At 39.0% G+C, this 27,994-nt stretch overlaps 1 protein-coding gene across 6 annotated transcripts in view; it reads left to right on the top strand.

Annotated features, from left to right (window-relative positions):
- LOC120470772 (uncharacterized) overlaps positions 1 to 27,994 on the top strand; it is a 61,072-nt gene that overhangs the window by 23,279 nt on the left and 9,799 nt on the right. Inside the window, exons 7-11 of one of the 6 annotated variants that reach the window (XM_089120762.1) lie at positions 370 to 1,045; positions 7,369 to 7,460; positions 7,709 to 8,347; positions 10,046 to 10,055; positions 14,914 to 15,398. In XM_089120762.1, the coding sequence (XP_088976888.1) occupies positions 370 to 1,045; positions 7,369 to 7,460; positions 7,709 to 8,347; positions 10,046 to 10,055; positions 14,914 to 15,370 (1,874 nt within the window). In that variant the 3' untranslated portion in view covers positions 15,371 to 15,398. Of the gene's footprint in view, positions 1 to 369; positions 1,046 to 7,368; positions 7,461 to 7,708; positions 8,659 to 10,045; positions 10,056 to 14,173; positions 14,267 to 14,684; positions 15,399 to 18,080; positions 18,322 to 20,661; positions 20,805 to 21,511; positions 21,725 to 22,957; position 27,994 lie in introns of those variants that run through there. The other 5 variants (XM_089120761.1, XM_089120763.1, XM_089120764.1 and 2 more) reach the window with 5 other exon arrangements.

Raw genomic sequence — 27,994 nt, forward strand, 5'->3', positions numbered from 1 at the left:
TCCAAATGATCAAAACCTTGTATATAGCAGTTGTCAAACATATTTTTACTATATGATGTTTTATTAACAAAGTTCGGGAGAAGCACGTTCAGATAATTAACACGGGTGGAGAGCACTCAGCAATCTGATTGCTAATGATTAAAACGTGTATATATATATATATATAGACTCAACAGTCTCACCTCATTTCTCTGACAGTTTAGCAGCAACCCTCCACCACCCCTTCTCCATGCACTCTTCTTTTCGTGAAATCGTGAAATTAACAAGTGAATGACAGAATAACAAGTGAACGATCTGATCTCTGTTGTTTTCTGCTAATAAATAAGGGTTCACTTGAACTGATTCTAACTGTATTTCTGTGTGTTTTAGACCAGGTGAGAGTGAAAGAGGAAAGACAAGAACTGAATGAAGTGAAGGAGGAACATCGTAACTTTACAATTCAAAGAACAAAAGCCAAAAAGACGCACACCTGCACTCAGTGTGGAAATAGTTTCAAACGTAAAGGTAACCTTTACACACACATGAGAATTCACACTGGAGCAAAACCGTATACATGCACTCAGTGTGGAAAGAGTTTTTCTCATTCATCAGGTCTCAGTTATCATCTGCGCATTCACTCTGGAGAAAAGCCATTTAACTGTGATCAGTGTGGTAAAGATTTTATTTCTTCATCACATCTAAAATTACACCTGAAAGTTCATTCAGGTGAGAAGCCTTATGTGTGTTCTCTCTGTGGAAAGAGTTTTTCATGGCTGGGCAGTTTTAAACTGCACCAGGAAACACACAATGAAGTGAGAGATTATATGTGCTTTGGGAAGAGCTTTACTAGATCTGTTGATCTGAAACGACATCAAAGAATTCATACTGGAGAAAAACCTTACAAGTGCTCATATTGTGACAAGAGTTTTTCTCATACTGGAAACCTGAAATCACACGAGCGAGTTCACACTGGAGAGAAGCCGTACGACTGTACTCGGTGTGAGAAGAGTTTCACCCGATCAAGTAATCTAGTGACTCATATTAGAAAGCATTGTTCTGTGTCACAGTGAGCAAATGTTTTGTTAGATTCACATAAATGTGTTGTTAGTTAACTAATAAACGTTGCTGTGAAATGCCACAAGATGTGTTTTATTAGTTGGAGAACAAGGATATTATTAATGTAGCACCCTGCTAAATTTATATATTGTTTCTTTTGTGTTTTGCTATAGTACCTATATCCTGAAGTGTGGGCCAGTTCAATTGTCCCTGGTAACACCTTTTCTCTTTTGTTTTTGTATTAATATGTGTTAATAAATTGTGAGGTTTTAAAATATCCTCTTTTGTGAGTAGCCCTTGAACATCCCTCATTTTCATTTGCATTGGATGACCAGTTTTGTTCATATCCAATCAGAGTGCAGTTTGGGAACCTGCCATGTTTCTCCAGTAGCTCCTCAATGCAGAACAAGAGATCCATGGGGCGGAGTTGGATTTCCTCCTACTGCATTCTGATTGGTCGACAGTTAGCGTTTCTCACAGGTTCGCGTTTAGAGAGAATGGTGTCATCTTAGCGGCCCCTAATTTAATATCAAATGATCGTTGTGAGGAAGAGAATCAATCAAAACTAACTTTAGCTAGAAAATAACGTTATTAAAGAACCGCTTTAAAGCCAAAACAATCTCCCTTACCTCAAGTTAAATGTTTATCTCTGTAAAGCTGCTTTGAAACAAATCTACAATGTTAAAAGGACTATAAAAATGACGATAAAAAAATAAGATAATAAAGTTTAAAAAGTTACAAACACTGTTGTACATTGTGTGAATGTTCACCTTTTATTAGTATAGACAGTGGTGGGCAATAGCCAAGTTGGCTATTTTTTAGGTTAAATTTTTTTTTTTTTTTTTTTTGGGGGGGGGGCGCGTTTAATTTTAATTCAAAACAAAAAGATTGATTAAAATTCTTACATTTATCTTCCCTGAAAAGCACGTGGTTCCTTGTACATGCAAGAATAAATAGCTCTTAAAAAGTGTAGCCTATTGTTTAATTGGCTGGTCTTTTACACCTCTCAGTAATACACATGCATTTTGATTTAAAATACTTTTTTAAATACAAATTTTCAGTAATATTAAATCAAGTTTTAATTCAAGTCGAAAATATGTTTGCTTTTTCCACAACTGAATAAGAAAAAAACACACACTTTTTAACACACTAACAGACAATTTGAAAATAGTGGGGAAACTTTGAAGGCAATACATAAGGAAAACCACATTGGGAGCAAACGCAGAATGACAAAAACATTAGCTTTCATCCTTTCACGCTGATCAGCACAGATCTGGCAGAACTCGCTTCAGGTGGGTGTCTTCAGTTATTATTTTAAAAAGTTTCCCCTTTCTTCCTCGACCTCCATAACCTGTGGGTTAGCAAAGAAAGCAAATATTTAATCTAAGAAGAATGTTAAATACATTTCAAAGGTTATTTCTTGCCAAGTTAGCGATGGCTAGTGGTTTTTACGTTAGCGTGACTGACAACACCACATGTTAGCTTCCAAAGCTAATATGCGAGTCTTCAATGCTGAAATACTGTCTCAACTCTCACAGCCTATTTCTTTTCGTTTGGAATAGTTTCGTTTAAAGATTTAGTTGCAAGCTTTCTGTATATATATTTCTCATGTCTGTAAGGCATATTTCGTTAATTTATGATGAGATGCACTGAAGTTCGCGTGCAATATAGTGACCGCGCAGGCCATGTCATGTTTAAATTGTCATATTTGCTTCTTATTTATTAAATCCAGGCAATTGGTTGATGAATTAAAACAATAATTAAGATACAATTTATACAAAACTAAATTCACTTTAAAGAAAGGCTTTCTACAAAACACGCTTATGAGTCCAAATCAACCCACTTAATGTCTTCAGATATAAGTGCATGTCTTATCTGTTCACTTTTCATAATCAACATGGGGAAAAAACATTATAATATTTCAACAAATATGGAACTAAATGCGCTTATTTAATGGCTACAACATGCATGTAGTAGGCCGACTCGATTTGTAAAAATTGCTGCACAATAATTTAATTCTGAATTTTGCACATTGAAAGACATTTTTTATGCATATAGTAAACTGCAACATTTATCAAATTCTCCGACAATTGTGAGTGCATTTATTAATAATTATGATACTAAAATCACAATAAAGTAAATTATACTACAAAAAAAATCAGATGAACCCAGAATATAAACGCAACATGTTTTTTTATTTTGTTTATTTTTTAGAAAAAAATTTATAAACTTTTTCAAAGCATTAACAGAAAGCATTAATACACTTAAAGTTAAAGCTAATAACCCGTTCCACCAAAATAATATTACGAGTCATTAATCAAAAAAGAAAAAAAGAAATGTAGGTCTACATATGAAATTGGTCCATACATCATATTTAACATTAAGTGGGAGAGTCCTCATCTTCTCAATGTAATCATGGGTTGCCAAGTCTTATTTATTAAATCTAGGCAATTTTTTAATGAAACATCATTTAAAATTAATTTAACTACAATTAGAAATAGCAAATCAGTGTTTTTTTTTTTTTTTTTTTTTTTTTAGAGCACAAGGTTAACGAAAATGTAGGTTAAATAACTTTAACAGTCATGTAAGGATGAGATGCTATTCTGAAGAGTCGTGAAAGTGAAACTTACCAGAAAAAAGACGATATCTTCGGACTGGAGAAGCCATGTATTTTGCGCAAATTGCGCATGATTATTTTTGTCATTATTAATTCAATCTCCGATCATTATTTTACAGGGCCTATTCATTATGTTTAAAGATGTCCTCGTTTGGCTGGTTTGGAAGGACCAATTGTCAGCATTACATGAATGACACAGATTTGGAAGATGAATGACACACGTGTGTTTTCCTCAAATAGTGTACTCCTCCTCCTCTTTTATGTTCGGGTCAGTGACCTGCCGCACTGATTTGCACTTCCAGGAGCAATAAATATTATATAATAATATAAAATAGGTTTAAAATTATATACATGTTTTAATCTCACATCATCTGTCCTCCTCACTGTTCTTAATTGTGTGAAGTTTCAAAAATAGGTAATTTTTAGACTATTAATGTGGTCAAATGTCATACGGACAAACGGAATTCACTTAAAGTTATTTAAGACAATTGTATTTAAAATTATTAAAAATGATAAAATTTTTCATTTGGCATATTTTTTCAAGTCTTAAGATAAGCATATTAAAGTATCAGTAAGATAGTCCTTTCAGAAATGTCATTTGTATCTAAAACAAATTGTTCCGCAAAAACACATTTTTCCCTATGTCATACGGTAAAAACAAAGTTTAGAAGCCATTTTGGAACTGGATATTAATGACTTAAGTCATGTGAAATTTGATGACATTACTCAGAGGACCCCTGAAGACCAGCCAAGTTGAAGGCAAGTTTAAGATTTTGCTCCTACATTTGGGGTAATTTCACCTTTTCCAAGTGAGTTACATGTGTCACAGATTTGGGTGTCATATGGTCAAACGTCAAAAAAGGATTTAAAACATTTAAAATTTGAAAAAATATTTATTTACAGGTGAAATATAAAGTTTAAAAGTCAAGGTAAAGGGTAAAGATGGAAGGAGGTGGCCAAGCAACTGCCTGTTGCAAGCAACTGACACAGCACAAAATTGTCATAAGGGCAAACAAAAAATGTCATACAGACAAACGATTTTACCGTATGACATGTTGTTATACCATATGACACAGAGCATTTAACTGTTATTTCTTAATAGTTATATAGTTTGTACGACTATGAATTAATATTAACATATATAATATATTTCTGCCTATTTTAAGCATTTTTTAACATTATTACAGATGCCTCTTTCTAGTAAGGAGAGGGGTGCATGTTTCCGTGCAAAGCTAAGGGCAGATCCTGCAGCTAGAAAAGAGAACCTAGCCAAGAGGAGGGAAAGGGTATATGATGTGAGAGTATATGATGCCAGTAATGTTAGGATGTGCCAGTTTAGTCAGTATAGGCAGTATCTTATCTATAGGCCTGAGTTGAAGTCAGCATCACAATGTTTCTGGAAAGTGGCTTTATATACAGTGGGGCCAAAAACTTGCACAATCAGTGGCTGACTAAATACTTTTTGGCCCCACTGTAGATATATTATTCACGTGTGTGTGTGTGTGTGTATCTCACTGTTGTAAATCTAACTGATATTGTCATGTTTTACATATAGCACGTCCCATGTGTTCCTTGTACTGAAAGAGAGTTGAGTTGACTAAAAGATATGTTCATGTGTTGGAAAATATATTCTACTGTTTAAAAAAGGTTCACTTGAGATGCCTGTTTCTTTGAAATCATTTTGAATTGGCCTACATCAATTTATTACATTAAAAATGCAATGAAACATTGAAATTGTACTATGTCATACGGTAAAACAAAATATGTCATATGGTAAAACATTGAATTTTAAAAGAAATAAAAATAGATACTTTGTTTGTTTACAAGGTTCATGAAAATAATGGAGGAGAGCTAGTATGATATACATATATATATAACTTCAAGGCATTTTTGACTTATTTCTTGTAAAAAAAAAAAATGCTGTGGTTGTTAAAAAACAAAATATCTAGTATTTGTGGTGTAGGTGGTTATATTTTGCAACTTGTTATATAATACTTACAGATCAACTATTACATCCATGGTTGTTTTTAACTGTGTCATGAATATTAAATTTAATTTATTCCTAAAAATGACTTCGTTTTACCGTATGACATTTTCAAGGACTGTATACAAAGAAACACATTAACATGTCATATATTGTTATTTTTTATAAAGGGCACTAATAAAAACAAAAAATATACACATAGATGTACAAAAAAAATGCTATATTTACTTTGTCCTTTAATTTTTATTTTTTTACTGTTTTGAAATTCTAAAACGTCACTGACCCGTTCATGCTTTTAATACTATTTGCGCCGTTATTTATTTTTATAATGCTGTAAAAATCTTTGTTCTGTTTTTCCTATTTTAATAAAACTTTTAAAAACTGTTTTGTACAGTTACATTGTTATATTTAGTCATTAGGACACGTTGTGAGGACGTCGTGGTAAAGTTAAATTTTTTATAAGGTTGGCCAACGTTCCAGAAACGTTGTAGGCATGTCCTCAAAAGATATCGCTGTTTATCCCATTGGAGAACGTGGTAGAGACGTGGTCAACTGGTCACCAGATAACTTCGCATTACAAGTCCTAGTAGCCTAATATGATTTAGAGGAAACTGTCTCCATAGTTTAATCACACGGTTCAAACTATGTTTGTTTACTGTGTGTGTTTTAACGCATCACTGGAGATTTATCTTGTGGATTTTTTGTGTGTTATTTGGTCTTACTGTATTTAAACTGCAATACTTTGTAGACTGAACTACAAAAGGGTATTTTGGTCTTTAAGGTTTCGGTTTTCGGAGTCATTCAGCGCCTCCTGGAGGAAGAATTGAGTGTTTGCTGCTCAATGCGACACTCGCATGCGCCGTACGGCAGATGTTTACTACAGTTCTGAACACGTTTGCGGCAGCAACACGGCAGTGGACGGGGTGAGGATCTTTTGTAAACAAATGCGAAATTCGGATATGTCGGTTTAGTATTTAGTGTTTAGGTATAGTTATAATAACGGATAATTATTATTACAAGCACATGACTACATTTCTATTCACTACAGTGCTGAGAATATCGTGTAATTGTTTTGAGCAAAGTTTATTTTCAATATACATACATGAAGATCGGATCCAACGTCACCTCATTAATCACTCTGCTCTTCAATTTATGTTCTGTTGTTCTAATTAAGTAGATTATAAAATTACACTTAAGTATATTTAACCCTAATTCTAACATGTTTCCTGTTATTCCATGCTATTTTTCGTTTGGAATAATACACTATGTTATTGTTAAATATTTCTTCGACTGTAGATTAAATAAAGATGCTGTCAGAATTGCATTATTTTAGTTTTATTGATTTTTTATTTATTAAATTGTTCTTAGAGCATAAGAGCATTTTTATGAATCAGTCAGTTAAATTTGTTGTAGACAAACATGAAGATTGATTGTTACATTCATTTCTATATTATGCTGACGTGTGTATATATTGATTGGTTACAGTTTCTTCAAATTGTTGTTGATATCTGAGGAATCTCAGAATGAGTTATAATGAAGAAAGATTATAATTTTTGTGGGATTGTTTTTTTTTTTTTAAATCAGTAAATTATGTTTCTTCTCTTGTTTCAGAGTGATCACAGCCCTTTCAAAATAATTCGACAATAAATGCTGGGAATATTCTCATCATCAAGGCTAGAAGTGCATCTGAACACGCAGGAGACACTCCAGGTGAATCTGTGTGCCGTACTAGAGTAAAGATGGAGTTTATTAAAGAGGAGATTGAAGACATGAGTGATCCAGAACCATCCAGAATAAAACATGAAGATACTGAGGAACAAATAGGTTGGTGTCCATTCTTGATTCTTCATTGTTGATGCTTTGGTAGATGTGAATGAATAAGCAGTATGATAAATGATAGAGAAATACATCCAAATGATCATAACCTTGTATATAGCAGTTGTCAAACTTATTTTTTACTATATTAACAATGAATGATAGAACAAAAAGTGAAAGATCTGATCTTTGTTGTTTTCTGCTATTAAATAAGGGTTCACTTGAACTGATTCTAACTGTATTTCTGTGTGTTTTAGACCAGGTGAGAGTGAAAGAGCAAAGACAAGAACTGAATGAAGTGGAGGAGGAACATCGTAACATTACAATTCAAAGAACAAAAGCCAAACAGACGCACACCTGCACTCAGTGTGGAAAGAGTTTCACACACAAAGGAAACCTTAACAAACACATTAGAATTCACACTGGAGTGAAACCGTATACATGCACTCAGTGTGGAAAGAGTTTTTCTCAAGCATCAGGTCTCAGTTATCATCTGCGCATTCACTCTGGAGAAAAGCCGTTTAACTGTGATCAGTGTGGTAAAGATTTTATTTCATCATCAAAACTAAAAGATCACCTAAAAGTTCATTCAGATGAGAAGCCTTATGTGTGTTCTCTCTGTGGAAAGAGTTATTCATGGCTGGACAGTTTTAAACGGCACCAGAAAACACACAATGAAGTGAGAGATCACGTGTGCTTTGACTGTGGGAAGAGCTTTACTAGATCTGCTGATCTGAAACTGCATCAACGAATTCATACTGGAGAAAAACCTTACAAGTGCTCATATTGTAACAAGAGTTTCAATCATTCTGGAAACTTGAAATCACACGAGCGAGTTCATACTGGAGAGAAGCCGTACGAATGTACTCAATGTGGGAAGACTTTCACCCAATCAAGTAATCTAGTGACTCATATTAGAAAGCGTTGTTCTGTGTCACAGTGAGCAAATAATGTGTTGTTAGTTAACTAATAAACTAGTGTTGCTGTGAAATGCCACAAGATGTGTTTTATAAGTTGGAGAACAAAAACATTATTGATGTAGCACCCTGCTGAATTTATTTATTGTTTCCTTTGTGTTCTCCTAACAGAAATATAGTACCTATATCCTGAAATATTGTCCAGTTCAATTGTCCCAGGTTGGTAACACCTTTTCTTTTTTGTTTTTGTATTAATATGTGTTAATAAATATGTGAGGTGTTGAAATATGCTCTGTTGTGAGTAGCCCTTGAACATCCCTGGTCATTTTCTTTTGTATTGGGTGGTCAGTTTTGTTTATTATCCAATCAGAGTAATTTGGGAACCTACTGGGTTTTTGAGGGGGCGGGACTAAAAGACAAAACGCAAAAGAGAGAGATGAAAAAGACATAGATATATTTAAGAGCTAGTTGTGAATTCTGTATTATTGATTATATTTGTGGGCTTGGGCTTGATCACGCTAGAGAAGCGTTTGTGGATCACACGCGTTCTCCCCGCGGAAAGGTGACCATCGCGTCATTACGGTCGAGACTTAATGATCTCGTTAGATAGAGAGTCCCCTCATCAACAGCCTGATCTAAAACTCTCCACGTGAGGTGCTACTTCGGCTGGTGGCCAGGGTGACCTCACGTCTTTCTTTCCTCAGTCGAAAAGAAATTAAGGTTTTTGATGAAAACATTCCAGGATTTTTCTCCATATAATGGACTTACATGGGAACCAGACGGTACAAGGTCCAGAAGACAGTTAATAACAGTTTCAGATGCAGCTTCAAATGTCTTTAAACGACACCAGACGATGAATAAGGGTCTTATCATGCGAAGCGATCGGTTATTTCAAAACTTGAAATACGTAATTACGTTCAAAAGGTCACGGGCGACGTAGCCGGAAGTACAGAAACAAAATCGTCCGACATCGTTGTTTTACCTTTTAATTACTTTTTTTGTAAACGGCGTTTGAGTTGGTTTGCACGTTCAACCTATGCGTTCAACTTGTAAACACTGACTCTGTATTTCAGGCTACGTCGCCCGTGACCTTTTGAACGTAATTACGTATTACGTGACGTTGTAAACACGCCTCACAGAATAGAGCAAGGCTAGCATTTGTCCTTAGAAAAGTTACATTTTTGGAATAAGTTTTGAAATAACCGATCGTTTCGCATGATAAGACCCTTATTCATCGTCTGGTGTCGTTTAAAGACATTTGAAGCTGCATCTGAAACTGTTATTAACACTATCTTTTGGACCTTAGACCGTCTGGTTCCCATTGAAGTCCATTATATGGAGAAAAATCCTGGAATGTTTACATCAAAAACCTTAAAGCTAGGGTATACGATTTCAAAGATTGTTCATTATTAATATCCTCGTTTAGATGCTGGTTATGGTTATATAGTACAATCCTAACAATATGAATAGAAAAAAGAATGAAAAAAATCCATTCACTCTATTGGCTGTACAGCCGCAGAAAAGTTGACCAATGTAAGCTGTGCGGCCGAACAGCTTATATTGGTCAACTGCTCTCATCCAATCACCAGCTCCACTTGAAACTCCGCCTGGCGCTCGCGTCTCCAACCCAACCGCACCCGCCCCGCCCCCCTCTGTGTGTGAGCAAACAGCTGACAGACTGTCTATGGTAGCTAGTTAGTAGTGTCAGATCAGCAATGGATAAAGCAATGGATAAAAATATAAACTACAACAGCAAGCGGCCCCTGCTTGCCTCTACTGTAAAGTTAGGACGAAAGAGAAAGTCTGTGGAGGAAAGATCAGAGATTAAAAAGAAATGTGAAGAACGCCGGACTCTAAGTAGGATAAATATAGCGTCCTTCATTGACCGTTGGAGAAAGCTTCAGGGAGATCTGGGGCTGAAAACGACCCTGACACGGATGACTTTTTGTTGAGCAGGTAAACATTTATTTATTCTTTTATGGTGTGACGTGTTACGTGGCTTTTTATCAGTTTGACAACTTGCTCATGCTGCCGGTCGGCATTGGAATGTTAGCCGTTTAGCATCGCCGATCGCGGTTCAAAGTAATTATATGTCTTGTTCGAGGTTTCTGTTCGAGCCGATCGGAATTTGAACAAGATGCGCTGCGTGCTGCAATAACGATTACTGAAAACCTTAGCAATACTAGTAGTATTATAATGGTGGTGGGGATTTCATGTGTTGCTAATCTTGCGTTGACGTGAACTCAAACGTGACATACGTCAGGGATCAAGTAGCGCAGAGGGGAGGGGGGTGTGTGTGGAGGGGCGGGATGAGTTTTTTAAAACTTCCCTACCGTCTCGACCGATTTTTAACATTGTATACCATAGCTTTAATTTGTTTTCGACTGAGGAAAGAAAGACATGGACATCTTGGATGACATGGGGGTGAGTAAATTATCCGCAAAAGTTTTTTCAAAAGTGAACTACTCCTTTAATGCTCCAGAATTAGATCTGTTGTCCATCGCAGCATCACAGGGCGGGCTAGAAGCTTCAGGAAGTGAAGATTCGACAGTGCTGCCACTTTCTGGTGTCCATATATCATATGTCGAGTCAGATCCTGAGATGACGGCCATGCCTCCCCGGGCCGCTGCGAGCATCGGACTAGAGTGGAACCTTTCACCCTGTCCTGAGTGATCGCTGCTGGACGATTGGCTTTTGGGCGTGGCCAAATGGGGGACCCCCATGTCTTCCAGCAATCCCTCATTAATCTTCTCCGCCCTTCCTTCCCTCGACGGGGCCGCTGCCCATGGGTACGCTGGGGTGCCCCCGGTTGAACACTCTGACGCGATGCTACTGTGTCCTCAGAGTGCTTCTTCTCAGTGCGATCCTAACCACCCGTCTAAAACCGTTTTTCGTCTAACCTTGTGGCGAAATCCTATAGCGCTCTATAGGAGGCAGCTGCCTCACTGCATGCCATGGCCATTCTGCTGGTCTACCAGACCCAGATGCTCACGGACACTAGTAGTTGCTGTGCGAGTAAACCTCACTCCCCGATCTCAATAGGCGCTCTAGCGACAGACGCTAGAGGCTGCAGTCTTTAGCCTCCTTGTTAGAGCGCCCGACTCTCACGCCGGAGACCAGGGTTCGAGGCCCGCGAGTAGGACCCGGGTGGAGGGGTTACACATGCACGAGGGTGGGACTGACCCCGGGCTCCTCAATGAGCTGCACACCGCCACTGACCTTGCTCTCCGAGCGACGAAAGTGGTGGTACGCTCCCTGGGTCAGGTGATGCCCAACATTCTGTGGCTGTCTCATGTGCGGTATGTCGTGCGGACCCATCCTCTTGACACCCCCATATCCCAGGTCGGCCTCTTCGGCGGTGTGGTTGAGGTCTTTGCCCAACAGTTTTCAACCGCCCACGAGCAGACTGAGGGAAGTCTGCTCGTGGGCGGTTGAAAACTCTTGGGCAAAGCCCTCAACCACACCGCCGAAGGCGCCACCCTGTGGCTCTCACCCTGCCCGTTCACCTGGGCTGGCTCTGGAAGACGTAAGGGGGATGTCACAACCCTCTCCAGCCCCGTCCCCCGCTATATGTCGGCTTAAAGGAGAACTCCGGCGAACAATGAACCTTTGGTCTAATAAAACATCGGTACATAGTCAACCGTTCTCTGAGATTTGTTTTCATGATAATCGAATGTAAAGAGCTTTATCTCTAAAAACTGTTTAGCGTATAATGCTAATAATAAGGGCATTGACTAAGTAAAAACAAATCACTAGTTTATACCACTAACAAGGCTCAAAATAGCCGCACACTAACGCAATAACATAATGAGGCTCCATACATGCAAAACGAAGCATTGAGAACTTTGTAAGTGTACAGACCGTTTAATAAGAAGATACTTTATGAAGACAGTCCACTTCGCGTATACGGACAGGAGCCATCTTAAAAAATAGTCTCGATAAGTCGAACCACGAACGTCGTGCTGAGTGATCTGAACTGTGTGAACGGCGTTCGTGGTTTGACTTATCAAGACTATTTTTTAAGATGGCTCCTGTCTGTATACGCGAAGTGAACTGTCTTCATAAAGTATCTTCTTATTAAACGGTCTGTACACTTACAAAGTTCTCAATGCTTCGTTTTGCATGTATGGAGCCTCATTATGTTATTGCGTTAGTGTGCGGCTATTTGTGAGCCTTGTTAGTGGTATAAACTAGCGATTTCTTTTTACTTAGTCAATGCCCCCATTACTAGTATTATACACTAAACAGTTTTTAGAGATAAAACTCTTTACATTCGATTATCATGAAAACAAAACTCAGAGAACGATTGACTAGGTACCGATGTTTTATTAGACCAAAGGTTCATTGTTCGCCGGAGTTCTCCTTTAAGTGGCACTCTTGAGATAGGCTGCTCAGAGATGGGACTCAGTTCTTTCCCGGAGCGCTGGTAGCAGGGCCACTCCTTTCCCTAGTGGAGTCAAGTGGTGTGTTATCTATACGCATTCTGAGCTATCCGCGTGTATGTCTACGCTGTTAAATGTCCGAGCGAAACGAAGGAAAATGTAGATTACATCTGGGGAGCGATATTTTTTTCCATAAGATGGTAGGGGAAGACTCATAAATGGTATTAACCCAGTGACGGGTAGGTTTAGGGACAGGGTTGGGGTAGGCCATTTATTTAAATAAACAGTAATGTAACTTTAAGTCAACGGCGTTCATAAACACGCTGAAAAGCGATTATGAGTGTTGATAGCGTGTCAAAAATGGAAATACGAATTGGCGTGAATCTCAATTGTACGGCAGATGTTTACTGCAGTTCTGAACACGTTTGCGGCGGCAACACGGCAGTGGACGGCGTGGGGATCTTTTGTAAACAAATGCGAAATTCATTTATGTCTGTTTAATATTTAGTGTTTGGGTATAATTATAATAATGAGTAATTATTATTATTGCAAGCACATGACTACATTTTTATTGCACTGTACAGTGCCGAGAATATTGTGTAATTTTTCTGAACAAAGTCTGTTTCAAATACATGAAGGATTTTCCTCATTAATCACTTTTTACATTGCTTGGTTACAGTTTCGTCAAATTTTGGTTGATATTGAAAATTCACATTCATCCTCCAGAGCTCATTCGAAAAACTTAATAAGTTTTAAAGGTGCTCTAAGCGATGTGACGTTTTTTAGGCCAAAATATTTTTTGTCACATACAGCAAACATCTCCTCACTATCCACTAGCTGACAACCCAGGCTCCACAAATGGCAACAGAAACAAACTGCAAACATAATAAACTGTTCCAGCCAATAACTGACAAGAAGGCCCGGGGGCGGGGTTTTGGGGGGTCAGTGTGCGGATGAGGTGGAGGGAGGGTCTATCTAGCCTCCATTTTGTTTGAAAATACTTTAAACAACGACAGGAAGTCGCCCGACATTGCTTAGAGCACCTTTAATGTTTCAGACTCGATGGAAGTGAAAGAGCAAAGACAAGAAATGAAATTAAAGGTGATAATGTTGTAGTTTGTTTCAGCCTGTTGACACCAATACAACAATCTTAATGTGCCAATTTACTGAAGATCTCAGACATCACCAAAATGAATGAGCTGAAAACAGGGAACTTTTGGAGACAAAGAGGTTTTTCAGCTGCTCAGTTTAACATGATGGCCCTGTACTTTTTAAATGCAGATTGGATAAAAACACAGTGATCACAGTTCACACCTGCAGTGAAGCCCCTCCCACAACAATTCACCAATAAATACTGGGAATATTCCCATCATCCTACAAGAGAAGGACAAACTCCAGGAGTAGCAGCTGAAATCTGTGTGACTGTTAAAGTTGGAGTTTATTAAAGAGGAGATTGAAGACATGACTGATCCAGAACCATCCAGAATAAAACATGAAGATACTGAGGAACAAACAGGTTGGTGTCCATTCTTGATTCTTCATTGTTGATGCTTTGGTAGATGTGAAATAGTAGATTATATGATATACATCCAAATGATCATAACCTTGTATATAGCAGTTGTCAAACATATTTTTATTATGTTTTATTAACAAAGTTCGGGAGAAGCACGTTCAGATAATTAACACGGGTGGAGAGCACTCAGCAATCTGATTGCTAATGATTAAAACGTGTATATATAGACTCAACAGTCTCACCTTATTTCTCTGACAGTTTAGCAGCAACCCTCCACCACCCCTTCTCCACTCTTCTAGTCGTGAACTCGTGAAATTAACAAGTGAATGACAGAATAACAAGTGAAAGATCTGATCTCTGTTGTTTTCTGCTATTAAGGGTTCACTTGAACTGATTCTAACTGTATTTCTGTGTGTTTTAGACCAGGTGAGAGTGAAAGAGAAAAGACAAGAACTGAATGAAGTGGAGGAGGAACATCGTAACTTTACAATTCATAGAACAAAAGCCAAAGAGACGCACACCTGCACTCAGTGTGGAAAGAGTTTCACACGGAAAGGACACCTTAACATACACATGAGGATTCACACTGGAGAGAAACCGTATACATGCACTCAGTGTGGAAAGAGTTTTACTCATGACTCAACTCTCAGTCGTCATCTGCGCATTCACTCTGGAGAAAAGCCATTTAACTGTGGTCAGTGTGGTAAAGATTTTAGTTCATCATCAAATCTAAAATCACACATTAAAGTTCATTCAGATGAGAGGCCTCATGTGTGTTCTCTCTGTGGAAAGAGTTTTTCAAGACTGAACCATTTTAAACGGCACCAGAAAACACACAATGAAGTGAGAGAGTATTTGTGCTTTGACTGTGGGAAGAGATTTGCTACATCTAGTGAACTGAAACTCCACCAAAGAATTCATACGGGAGAAAAACCTTACAAGTGCTCCTATTGTGACAAGAGATTCAGTCGGTCTGGACACCTGAAATCACACGAGCGAGTTCACACTGGAGAGAAGCCGTACACCTGTACTCAGTGTGAGAAGAGTTTCACCCAATCAACTCATCTAGTGAATCATATTAGAAAGCATTGTTCTGTGTCACAGTGAGCAAATGTTTTGTTAGATTCACATAAATGTGTTGTTCGTTAAATAATAAACTAGTGTTGCTGTGAAATGCCACAAGATGTGTTTTGTAAGTTGGAGAACAAGGATATTATTAATGTAGCACCCTGCTGAATTTATATATTGTTTCTTTTGTATTCTGCTAACAGAAATAGAGTAGCTATATCCTGAAATGTGGGCCCAGTTCAGTTATCCCTGGAAACACCTTTCTCTTTTGTTTTTGTATTAATATATTGTGAGGTTTTGAAAAATCCTCTGTTGTGAGTAGCCCTTGAACCTGGGGCTCGTTCTTCGTACGTCGCTAACTCAGTTAGCTGGATTTGATTGTTGGCGATTTGCCATGATCTTGGATCGTTTGGTTCTTCGACGCTCATCCTGGACTTGCTGTCATAGCAACAGGTGCGCTAGCTTGAGCCTGCTCGCGAGCAGGCTTATTTCATGTAAACAGGATTAGATCGCGGCTGATACGGGAAGTCCTTCAGCGCAGCGCGATAGTGTAGCCTAATTTCTGAGATTTATTTTTGTTTTCTCGTGAAACGATCGTCGTGAGGGTGTCGTTTAAATACATTATTATTTTGTTGGAAATGCACATTAATGTTTGATTCGATATCGGGCTTCAACAACATTACAAAATGTTTGCATTGCCCTAAAATTATTTGCGAGTGGTTTCCTTTACACTATTGGAGATGCGGAGAACTTGATAAGCTTTCTGTTGTGCCATTCACAAAGTAGTGCTCTTAGTTTTTTTTTTTTTTTGCCACAATGACATGAGCTTTGGCCAACTAAAGGGAAGATTTCAGGGTCTAAAAAGCCTGAGGGTTGCACCTGACAGGGCCTGTGACATTGCATGTGCCATATTACACAACACTGCCAACATCAAAAAAAAAAAAAAGTTTCATTAAGCCTAAAATAAAAGACAAGACAAATTTGCAAAACTCTATTTGCTTAGAGTTTTATTTCAATTGTTCTTTGTAAAGAAAAGCCAGTTATTCAGTCATCTTTTTAAAAGATATTATGCAAGGTCAGCAATAGTACTCTGTGTGATTTTACTCTGAAGTTTATTTTGAAGCAATTCTATTTCTAGTGCAATTTTTTCTTAGTCAAGTTCTGTTTCTCCCCCTGATTTTTGTTTTTTCAAAATACTCTATTTTCTGTTGAAGACTCATATAGGGGACGAATTTAACCCTGTGTCGTTTGTGTCACACATGCCTCATGCAACAAATAAAAAGCAAAAGTTGTCTCTACACTGCCCACCCCTGTATCACTGCTGTGTGCAGACTCTTCTGTAGGCCTTTCTGTACATGTGGACTCCTCTCAGAAATAACAGGCATAGGCACAATTAAAATTAAAGTACTTCCTCCAAAGGACAGTCATCTGAGAAGTTTTCTTCACTCTCCAGTGCAATGTGATTGATAACTCATGGCAAAATATTTTTACATTAACATAAGTTTATCAGTTTTTACTTTCAAAAGACAAAGCAATTTATCATTACTCAAGATTTAACAGCTGAAATGACTAAACCAGCCAATTTGGATTATAGGTCTACTTCATTTAATGCAGCAACAAATTATTTCATAGTGTACAAAGATAATTTAAATCTCATTTCCCAGTGATGAAGGTGTTGCTGCTACTGGTCCCTGATGTGGGTCTGGAAGAGCTGAACCCAGGGATGCCCTTCACAACAGGGCAATTCACATTCAACCCAAGGGTCAGCTCTTCTGCCAGGGTCAGGAGCATCATTATTATTTTTTTCTCAGCCTTTTTCCTGGTTGCTTTTATAAACAGACAATCATTTATTTAACAGTGCCTTTTTAAAAGAGACTAGTAGGCCTATAAGGCCTAAAATTACCATTAAGTAGAATATTTTTGTACTTCACTTTCACCATGTCCATTATTATAGTGCGGTGACTCGACATTACAATGAACAAAGTAATTATGAAATTATGAAAATAATAATAAAATAATAATAAGTTATTAAAACATCTAACATGGTCACCACAAACGCATTTAATTTGTCTTCTAGTTTTGCCAGCACTCTCTCCTGGCTTTTGCACACTTTGAGGTGTTCCCTGGCGTTTTAATTAAAGACTGAAATTCGGCATAACCTTGCATTAAAAGCGCTTGCTCTGCTTGGGGGAAAAACTGGGCGTGTTCTTTGGCCATGCTGAACAGCCAATAGCAGCGCTGCTGATCACTGGTTCTGCTATCGATACATGTACCCTTTTAAACCAACGCGAGAACGCGCAGTTATCTCAGATAACTCAATCCAGCGATACTAATCATAAACAACAGGTGTGTTCGAAGAACCCAATTAGCCGGATCATGATTAGCACGATGATATCATCTTAGATCTCTCATTTGATCTCGGATGTTTTAAGCAACGTACGAAGAACGAGCCCCTGGTGTCATCTTAGCGGCCCCTAATTTAATAACAAACGATCGTTGTGAGGAAGAGAATCAATCAAAACTAACTTTAGCGTTTAATTTTAATTCAAAACAAAAAGATTGATTAAAATTCTTACATTTATCTTCCCTGAAAAGCATGTGGTTCCTTGTACATGCAAGAATAAATAGCTCTTAAAAAGTGTAGCCTATTGTTTAATTGGCTGGTCTTTTACACCTCTCAGTAATACACATGCATTTTGATTCCAAATACTTTTTTAAATACAAATTTTCAGTAATATTAAATCAAGTTTTAATTCAAGTCGAAAATATGTTTGCTTTTTCCACAACTGAATAAGAAAAAAACACACTTTTTAACACACTAACAGACAATTTGAAAATAGTGGGGAAACTTTGAAGGCAAAACATAAGGAAAACCACATTGGGAGCAAACGCAGAATGACAAAAACATTACAGGGAAACCACCGGACATTCACATTAGCTTATTCATCCTTTCACGCTGATCAGCACAGATCTGGCAGAACTCGCTGCAGGTGGGTGTCTTCAGTTATTATTTTAAAAAGTTTCCCCTTTCTTCCTCGACTTCCATAACCTGTGGGTTAGCAAAGAAAGCAAATATTTAATCTAAGAAGAATGTTAAATACATTTCAAAGGTTATTTCTTGCCAAGTTAGCGATGGCTAGTGGTTTACGTTAGCGTGACTGACAACACCACATGTTAGCTTTCAAAGCTAATATGCGAGTCTTCAATGCTGAAATACTGTCTCAACTCTCACAGCCTATTTCTTTTCGTTTGGAATAGTTTCGTTTAAAGATTTAGTTGCAAGCTTTCTGTATATATATTTCTCATGTCTGTAAGGCATATTTCGTTAATTTATGATGAGATGCACTGAAGTTCGCGTGCAATGCAAGTGACCGCGCAGGCCATGTCATGTTTAAATTGTCATATTTGCTTCTTATTTATTAAATCCAGGCAATTGGTTGATGAATTAAAAAAATAATTAAGGTACAATTTATACAAAACTAAATTCACTTTAAAGAAAGGCTTTCTACAAAACACGCTTATGAGTCCAAATCAACCCACTTAATGTCTTCCGATATAAGTGCATGTCTTATCTGTTCACTTTTCATAATCAACATGGGGAAAAAACATTATAATATTTCAACAAATATGGAACTAAATGCGCTTATTTAATGGCTACAACATGCATGTACTAGTAGGCCGACTCGATTTGTACAAATTGCTGCACAATAATTTAATTGAATTTTGCACGTTGAAAGACATTTTTATATAGTAAACTGCAACATCAAATTCTCCGACAATTGTGAGTGCATTTATTAATAATTATGATACTAAAATCACAATAAAATAAATTATACTACAAAAAAAATCAGATGAACCCAGAATATAAACGCAACATGTTTTTTATTTTGTTTATTTTTTATAAAAAATTGTATAAACTTTTTCAAAGCATTAACAGAAAGCATTAACAATACACTTAAAGTTAAAGCTAATAACCCATTCCACCAAAATAATATAACGAGTCATTACAATCAAAAAAGAAAAAGAAATATACATATGAAATTCTGACATAGCTTATTCGTGGTCCATACATCATATTTAACATTGATCAATAAGTGGGAGAGTCCTCATCTTCTAAAAATATGTAATCATGGGTTGCCAAGTCTTATTAAATCTAGGCAATTTCTTAATGAAATATGAAACATCATTTAAAATTAATTTAACTAGGCTACAATTAGGCTAGAAATAGCAAATCAGTGTTTTGTTTTTTTTTTTTTTTTTTTTTTTTAGAGCACAAGGTTAACTAAAATGTAGGCTAAGTTAACTTTATCAGTCATGTAAGGATGAGGATTTTGCGCATGATTATTATTGTCATTAGCTATTAATTCGATCTCCGGTCATTATTGCACGGCCTATTCATTACCTATGTTTAAAGATGTCCTCGTTTGGGTTTGGAAGGACCAATTGTCAGCATTACATGAATGACCAACGCGTTCTCATCCCAAAGCGCCATATAGGACGCTTTTGCAAAAGCGTAAATATCCAACGCACATGGCACCCTTTAACGTCTAATGAGACGCTTCGGTTAATGGTTAAGTTTAGGTATGGTGTTGGGTAAGGGTTAGACCACTAGGGGGCGCCTTCTGCCCAAATATATCTGCGTCTCATTTCACGTTAAAGGGTGCCATGTGCGTTGGATATTTACGCTTTTGCAAAATGAGAACGGGCTCGAATGACACAGATTTGGAAGATGAATGACACGAGTGTTTTCCTCAACTAGTGTAACACACCCCCTCCCCCCCTCCTCCCCCTTCTCCCCCTTCTCTTCCTCTTTTATGTTCATGCTTTTAATACTATTTGCGCCGTTATTTATTTGTATAATGCTGTAAAAATCTTTGTTCTGTTTTTTTCCTATTTTAATAAAACTTTTAAAAACTGTTTAGTGTAGTTGCATTGTTTTATTACACGTTGTGAGGACGTCGTGGTAAAGTAAAAATTTTTTATAAGCTTGGCCAACGTTCCAAAAACGTTGTAGGCACGTCCTCAAAAGATATCGCTGTTTATCCCATGGAGAACGTGGTAGAGACGTGGTCAACTGGTCACCAGATAACTTCGCATTACAAGTCCTAGCCTAATAGGCTATTATATGATTTAGAGGAAACTATCTCCAAATAGTTTAATCACACATCTCAAACTGTGTTTGTTTACTGTGTGTGTTTTAACGCACCACTGGAGATTTAACGTTATCTTGTGGATTATTTTTTTGTTTGTTTGTTCTTTGGCGTTGCTATATTTAAACTATAATACTTTGTTTGTAGACTGAACTACAAAAGGGTATTTTGGTCTTTAAGGTTTCGGTTTTCGGAGTCATTCAGCGCCTCCTGGAGGAAGAATTGAGTGTTTGCTGCTCAATGCGACACTCGCATGCGCCGTACGGCAGATGTTTACTACAGTTCTGAACACGTTTGCGGCGGCAACACGGCAGTGGACATGGGTGAGGATCTTTTGTAAACAAATGCGAAATTCTTATATGTCGGTTTCATATTTAATGTTTAGGTATAATTATAACAATGAGTAATTATATTACAAGCACATGACTACATTTTTATTGCACTACAGAACCGAGAATATCGTGTAATTTTTCTTAGCAAAGTTTTTTCAATGAATGTCGGATTTACCTCATTAATCACTTTGGTCATCAATTTATGTTCTGCTGTTCTAATTAAGATTATAAAATAACACATATTTAAGTATATTTAACCCTAATTCTAACATGTTTCCTGTTATTCCATGCTATTTTTCATTAGGAATAATACACTATGTTATTTTTAATATTTCTTCGACTGCAGATTAAATAAAGATGCTGTCAGAACAGCATTATTTTAGTTTTATTCATTTTTATTCAATTGTTATTATACAGCATAATAATATAATAACTTATAGCATGAGAGCATTTTATTCATCAGTCAATTAAATTTGTAGTAGACGAACATAAAGATCGGTTGTTATTTATATTAATTTCTATATTATACTGCCTTTTTTGTTTTTTTTGTTTTTTTACATTAGGCTACTTGGTTACAGTTTCTTCAAATTGTGGTTGATATCTGAGGAATCTCAGAATGAGTTATAATGAAGAAAGATTATAATTTTTGTGGGATTGTTTTTTTAAATTTTAAATTTATGTTTCTTCTCTTGTTTCAGAGTGATCACAGCCCTTTCAAAATAATTCAGCAATAAATACTGGGAATATTCTCATCATCAAGGCTAGAAGTGCATCTGAACACGCAGGAGACACTCCAGGTGAATCTGTGTGCCGTACTAGAGTAAAGATGGCCTTTATTAAAGAGGAGATTGAAGACACGACTGATCCAGAACCATCCAGAATAAAACATGAAGATACTGAGGAACAAACAGGTTGGTGTCCATTCCTGATTCTTTATTGTTGATGCTTTGGTAGATGTGAATTAATAAGCAGTATATGGATGATAAATGATAGAGAAATACATCCAAATGATCATAACCTTGTACAGTTGTCAAACATTTTTACTATATTGACAAGTGAATGACAAAACAGAAAGTGAAAGATCTGCTGTTAACCCTCAGAGACCTAAGGGTATTTTTACAATAAATTTTCCGTCTGGTGTTATTTACTAAAAAAGCTTGTAAAACATCAACCCTTTTTTGCACAGACAATTGATACACCTCTTTTTTTTTTCAGGACAAATTTTCAGCATATTTGTGTTGCATTTATGTCATCTGAATGTAAAATAAGTTATGGGACATAAAGACAAATGAAAAAATAAATCGGAAATTTAATCACTCAAATATTTATTGAAATCACACAAAAATAATCAAATTTCCTCTGGAAAACAGTTTGTTCATGTCTTTGGAGTCCTGGAGCACAGGAATAAACATTATAACTTGTACAGAACTAAAACTATTTACATTTTTCCAAAAGAAGTCCAGGCGTTTTGGGCCTCATAAAATTCACTGGTGCCAAGCCTCAAAATATTCTTTTATTTCTTATATTCTTTTTATACTTTTATACTACATTTATACTACTATAATACAGTAAATAAATAAATGGCACTTCAGCTGGGTCTATCCTGGTAATCTAGTTCCTCATCTGTCAAAAAGCTCTGTTCTCCTGAAAATCCATCATCCTGCATGGCATGGCATCAAAAAAGGCCTGCGCTTGATTACATCCATTTTGCTCTGTGTTTCTCTGTGAAACGCGCGTCTCCCTCTCTCCACAATTTCAGCGCTTGGTTCATGCGTAGTGACGCACATCAATGTTTACGACGGATCAGCCTGTTATTGGTCAACAACCATCACGTGATATCCAAAATGGCTCAAAGTTGCACATAAGTGTTTGGATTTATTGCTCTGAAAAAAAAACTCTGAAAGGATGCACAAGTTCCAGGCTGGATAGAAAACCTTCTGTAAAGGCTAGAAAGACACCCCCGTGATTGCTAGCTCGTTAGCTTTCTGTTGGAAAAAACTGTAAGAAAATCGATAAATCTGTCATCGAATAATATAAATATTTATCGGAGGTGACTTGTGGCGTCGTCGACGATGAAGTCGGTCTCTGAGGGTTAATTAAGGGTTCACTTGAACTGATACTAACTGTATTTCTGTGTATTTTAGACCAGGTGAGAGTGAAAGAGCAAAGACAAGAACTGAATGAAGTGGAGGAGGAACATCATAACTTTACAATTCAAAGAACAAAAGCAAAAAAGACGCACACCTGCACTCAGTGTGGAAAGAGATTCACAGAGAAAGGAAGCCTTAACACACACATGAGAATTCACACTGGAGAGAAACCGTATACATGCACTGAGTGTGGAAATAGTTTCACACAGAAAGTACACCTTGACAGACACATGAGAATTCACACTGGAGAAAAACCGTATACATGCACTCAGTGTGGAAAGAGTTTTTCTCAAGCATCAGGTCTCAGTTATCATCTGCTCATTCACTCTGGAGAAAAGCCATTTAACTGTGATCAGTGTGGTAAAGATTTTATTTCATCATCACTACTAAAATCACACCTGAAAGTTCATTCAGATGAGAAGCCTCATGTGTGTTCTCTCTGTGGAAAGAGTTTTTCACGACTGATCAGTTTTAAACTGCACCAGAAAACACATAAAGAAGTGAGAGATTATATGTGCTTTGACTGTGGGAAGAGCTTTACTACACCTGCTGATCTGAAACGGCACCAAATAATTCATACTGGAGAAAAACCTTACAAGTGCTCATATTGTGACAAGGGTTTCACTCAGGCTGCGCACCTTAAAATACACGAGCGAGTTCACACTGGAGAGAAGCCGTACGCCTGTACTCAGTGTGAGAAGAGTTTCACCCGATCATGTAATCTAGTGAATCATATTAGAAAGCATTGTCCTGTGTCACAGTGAGCACATTTTTTGTTAGATTCACATAAATGTGTTGTTAATTAACTAATAAACTAGTATTGCTGTGAAATGCCACAAGATTTGTTTTTTATATGTTGGAGAACAAGAATATTATTGAAAATTATTTTAATTGAACACTTACTCAAAGAAATAAAAAAAAAAAATACCTAAATGAAAAGAGACTGGAAGGAAATGCAGAAAAACAACAATCAGGTGCCTCGTTAATCTCCAAAGTGGGGAGATTACTTTCATTTCATATCATATAATCATATACGCGCCATCTTCCCCTCAGATTTCTCTGCCGAAAAGAAGACTGTCAACTGTCCTGAAATTGGGAAAGCAAATCCTCTCTGACTGGAATCTTCCAGGGGGACGATTCCAGAAGAGGAATCAACTCCGAAAACCATGGGTCAGACGGCCAAAACAGGGGCTACTAGAAGGAGGCGGACTCCGCTCTCCCTCACTCTGGCCAGGACCGCCTGGATCAGTTTGATGGGCGGGAAGGTGTAGAGTCTCTGCATTGGCAGAGATTGGCAGAAATTTCTGCCTGGATAGAAAATCCGCTGCGAGGTTCAGAATCCCTGGGACATGGACCGCTCTCAGAGAAATGAACCTGCTCTGAGACCATAAGAGAAGATGACGCGCATGCCTGTCCAGGGAGCGAGATCGAGAACCTCCTTGCCGGTTTACATGGGAAACTACCGCCATGTTGTCAGTCCTGACAATGACATGGTGACCCTTTAGAAAAGGGAGAAAATTACGCAAAGACAGGAATACGGCTCTCAGCTCCAAGCAGTTTATGTGCCAAGCGAGGGTCTCACCCGTCCAGACCCCACATGCTGGCCTGCCCTCGAAAACTGCTCCCCAGCCGGTTAGAGAGGCATCCGTCGTAATCATCTGGCGACGGAATACCCGTTCCCATGCTGACCCTTTTTCGAAGAATAAGAGGGTCCCGCCAAATTGACAGGGCGTGAGAGCAACTGCCCGACACCCTCAACAGGCGAAAGGCTGGCCCAGTGGGCCGGATCCCTGAGAGCTTCATCCTCCACAGGAAGGGCCTCATGTCGAGCAGACCCAGGGGTAGCACAGGGGAGGCTGCGGCCATTAAGCCCAGAAGCCTGCGGCAAGTGCCCACAGAAACACGATGGCCTAGAGAAAAACGGGCCAAACATGTCATCAAACTGCAAATCCGTGCAGGAGCCAAACGGGCCTGCATACGAACGGAATTCATGTGCTCACCCAAGAAAACTGTGTGCTGAGCTGGAGTAAGAACACTCTTCTCCACGTTCAACCTCAGGCCGAGAGACTGAATATGGCGCAGAATAGTGTCCCTGTGGTGGGTAGCCAACTCCCTGGACTGGGCTAGGATGAGCCAGTCGTCCAGATAATTGAGAATACGGATGCCCTGGAGGTGCAAGGGGGCCAGTGCTGCATCCACGCATTTCGTGAACGTTGTCGGCACCAGGGCGAGGCCAAAGGGGTGGACCCTGTACTGGAATGCCCTTCCTCAAAAGGCGAACCTGAGGAACTTTCTGTGACGCTGCACGACCTGGATGTGAAAATAGGCATCCTTGAGGTCTATTGTCACGAACCAATCTCCTGGCCGAATCTAAGAAACGATGGCTTTCAACGTCAGCATCTTGAATTTCCCTCTGAAAAGGGCGAAATTCAGTCGGCGGAGGTCTAGAATGGGACGCAGGCCGCCGCTTTTCTTCGGAACCAGGAAATAACGGCTGTAGAAGCCTTGTTCGGTTTCCTCCGCAGCAACCTCTATCGCACCTTTGAGAAGGAGGGAAGAAATTTCCTGCTGTAGCACAGAAGCCTGAGTGGCGCTGTCGACTACAGTAGGAAAAATCCCGTTGAAACGCTCCAGAGAAAAAGGAAGAGCGTTTCTGAGGACGCGACCGGCAGTTAAAGAGTGTGTCGGGGGAGAGGGGAGAGAACCAAGGGTGTCTCCTTCCTCTCGCACCGGGCTGAGTAGAAGCGGTAAAATAGGGCCTGCTCTTCGAAACACCTTGGGTGGCGAAGGAGACAGGGTAAGGAAAGGAGAGCTGGTTGGAGGTGGACAGAAACGCTTGCGCGGTCTGTCCCAACCTCGTGCATGTGGAGGCGCTCTCCTTTTCCTGACCAAGGGGTCAGGAGCGGGACGAGGCAGCTGGAGCGGACGGCTTGTCGGATCGCTTCAGCTGCACACGCTTGTGAGGTCGTTGACGGGGGAACGGGCGACCGCTGGCTCCCCAAACCATGGGAGGTGGGGGACGCGCTGGGTCACTTCTCCTGGGAGAGAACTCCACTCTCTGAGAAAGACGTTCTCTAGGTCTTCGGGCAGGAGAGGGAGCGGGGGATTCCCTAACTCTCCTGGGCATGAACTGCTTAAAAGCGGCTGATTGCGACTTGGAGGAATGGAATTTCTCGACCACTGTGCTGACTGAACAGCCCTGACTGAGACATAGGGCCGTCAAGGAGAAAAACCTTTCAGTGAGGTTGAGCCATAAGTGGCTTTCCGCAGCAACCGCGCCAGCCATAGAGCGGCCCACCGCACGTGCAGTATGTTTGGTGGCCCTCAAGGCCAAATCCGTGGCCATACGAGGCTCTTTCACAGCCTCAGGAGTGACACCACTACCCTCATCCATCTCTTTAAGGATATCGGCCTGGTAGGCTTGAAGGATGGCTATAGTGTGAAGGGTCATGCCTGCTTGTCCAGCCGCCATGTAGGGTTTTCCAATGAGAGAGGAAGAAGTTCTACATGCTTTAGATGGAAGGAGAGGATGGCCTTCCAAGATGGCGCCGACGACAGAGAAAGATGGCTGGCCAAAGTATCCTCAATTGTAGCCCTGTTCCACAGAACCCACGAGGTTGGTGAAATCAGCAGCTGCCGCATTAGTGAGACGCGCAGAGAAAGGCTGCTTCCAGGATCTGGAAATCTCCCGTTGCAGATCGTTGAAAAACGGCAGTTTTCTCCGTTGGGGCCTAGAATTAGGGCGACTGAGAAACCTCTCGTCGAGTTTGGATGACTGAGATTCGCGGGGCTCGTCAGGCCAGTCGATCGCGAGTTTCTCCGTAGCGCGCGAAAGCACTTCCACGAGCTCAGAGTAGGCCGCGGTAGGCCGCGCTTCCTGGCCGCTAGGCGGGATAACGTCATCGATAAGAGCAGGCCCGAAATCCTCGGAGTCGGAAGCCGCGGTAAAAATTACGTTCTCCAGCCCGAAAGAAACAGAGTCGCGTGCACAAATAATACAAATAATTGTGAGCGAACTCGACTGGCATGTGAGCGAGCTCGGGAGATGGAGGGAGAGAAACAGCGGGGCCCGTCTGCTCAAACTCCACATCCTCGAGCTCACCATCCGAACCCCAGGTCGCGGATCCTCGAGAGGCCTCGGGAGCGCGACGGGGGGAGGCGAATTTAGGATCCTTCTCAAAAACCGCGAGCCGAGAGCGCGGAGTTTTTAGAAGTAAATTATCACAGAATTTACATTTAGAAGATCCTAGAACGGCCTCGTGCGCATGTGAGAAACCCAAACACCTGATGCACTTACTTTGAGAACCTTAGCTTCTCCAGCAGTTCATTTTCAGAAAGGACTTCTAATGGGTTTGAACTGTCTTTGAAAACTCTTTCTCTTCTTATTGCCCTTTCATGAAAGCAAATATTAAAATGTGCCCTAGACAAGACAAAGTCAGACCACTTTTGTGAATCTAGAGCACTTGAGAATTTATTTGTTTCCATGGCGACATAGGTTGTAAAGGAAAGTTAGCCAAGGGGGAACCAGTCTAATTTTTTTTGTTTGACTTAAAAAGTAAATACCAGTCTGAAAAAAAAAATTAGATGACTAACTTGCAAGACTAGTCTTAAATAGATTTATGCAACCGTTCGCAGATGTAACAATAATTGAAATCTATGTGACATAATATGGTAAATAAATGTTATTAATACATACTATGGAGTTTGTTAAAGTGGAGAATGAGGACGTCAGTTATCCAGAAACATGCAAAATAAAACAAAATACTGAAGAACAAACATTCTCGATTCTTCATTATGACTGACTACTGAGGAACATTTTTCATCATATATCGTATCAAAGATTACATTTATTGTTGTTACTTTTAGCTTTTGTATTTGATTTAATTTAGATGATTTAATGTGTTCATTTTTAGACTTGATGGAAGTAAAAGTGGAAAGGGAAGAACTAAATGAAGAAAGAAACCACTTCACTTTCACTTGCTCTCGGTGTGAAAAGAGTTTTGTGCAAAAAGGGAACCTTACGAATCACAA

The sequence above is a fragment of the Pimephales promelas genome, chromosome 16 (assembly GCF_988280905.1).
Source record: "Pimephales promelas chromosome 16, fPimPro1.hap1.1, whole genome shotgun sequence".
Lineage (NCBI taxonomy): Eukaryota > Metazoa > Chordata > Actinopteri > Cypriniformes > Leuciscidae > Pimephales > Pimephales promelas.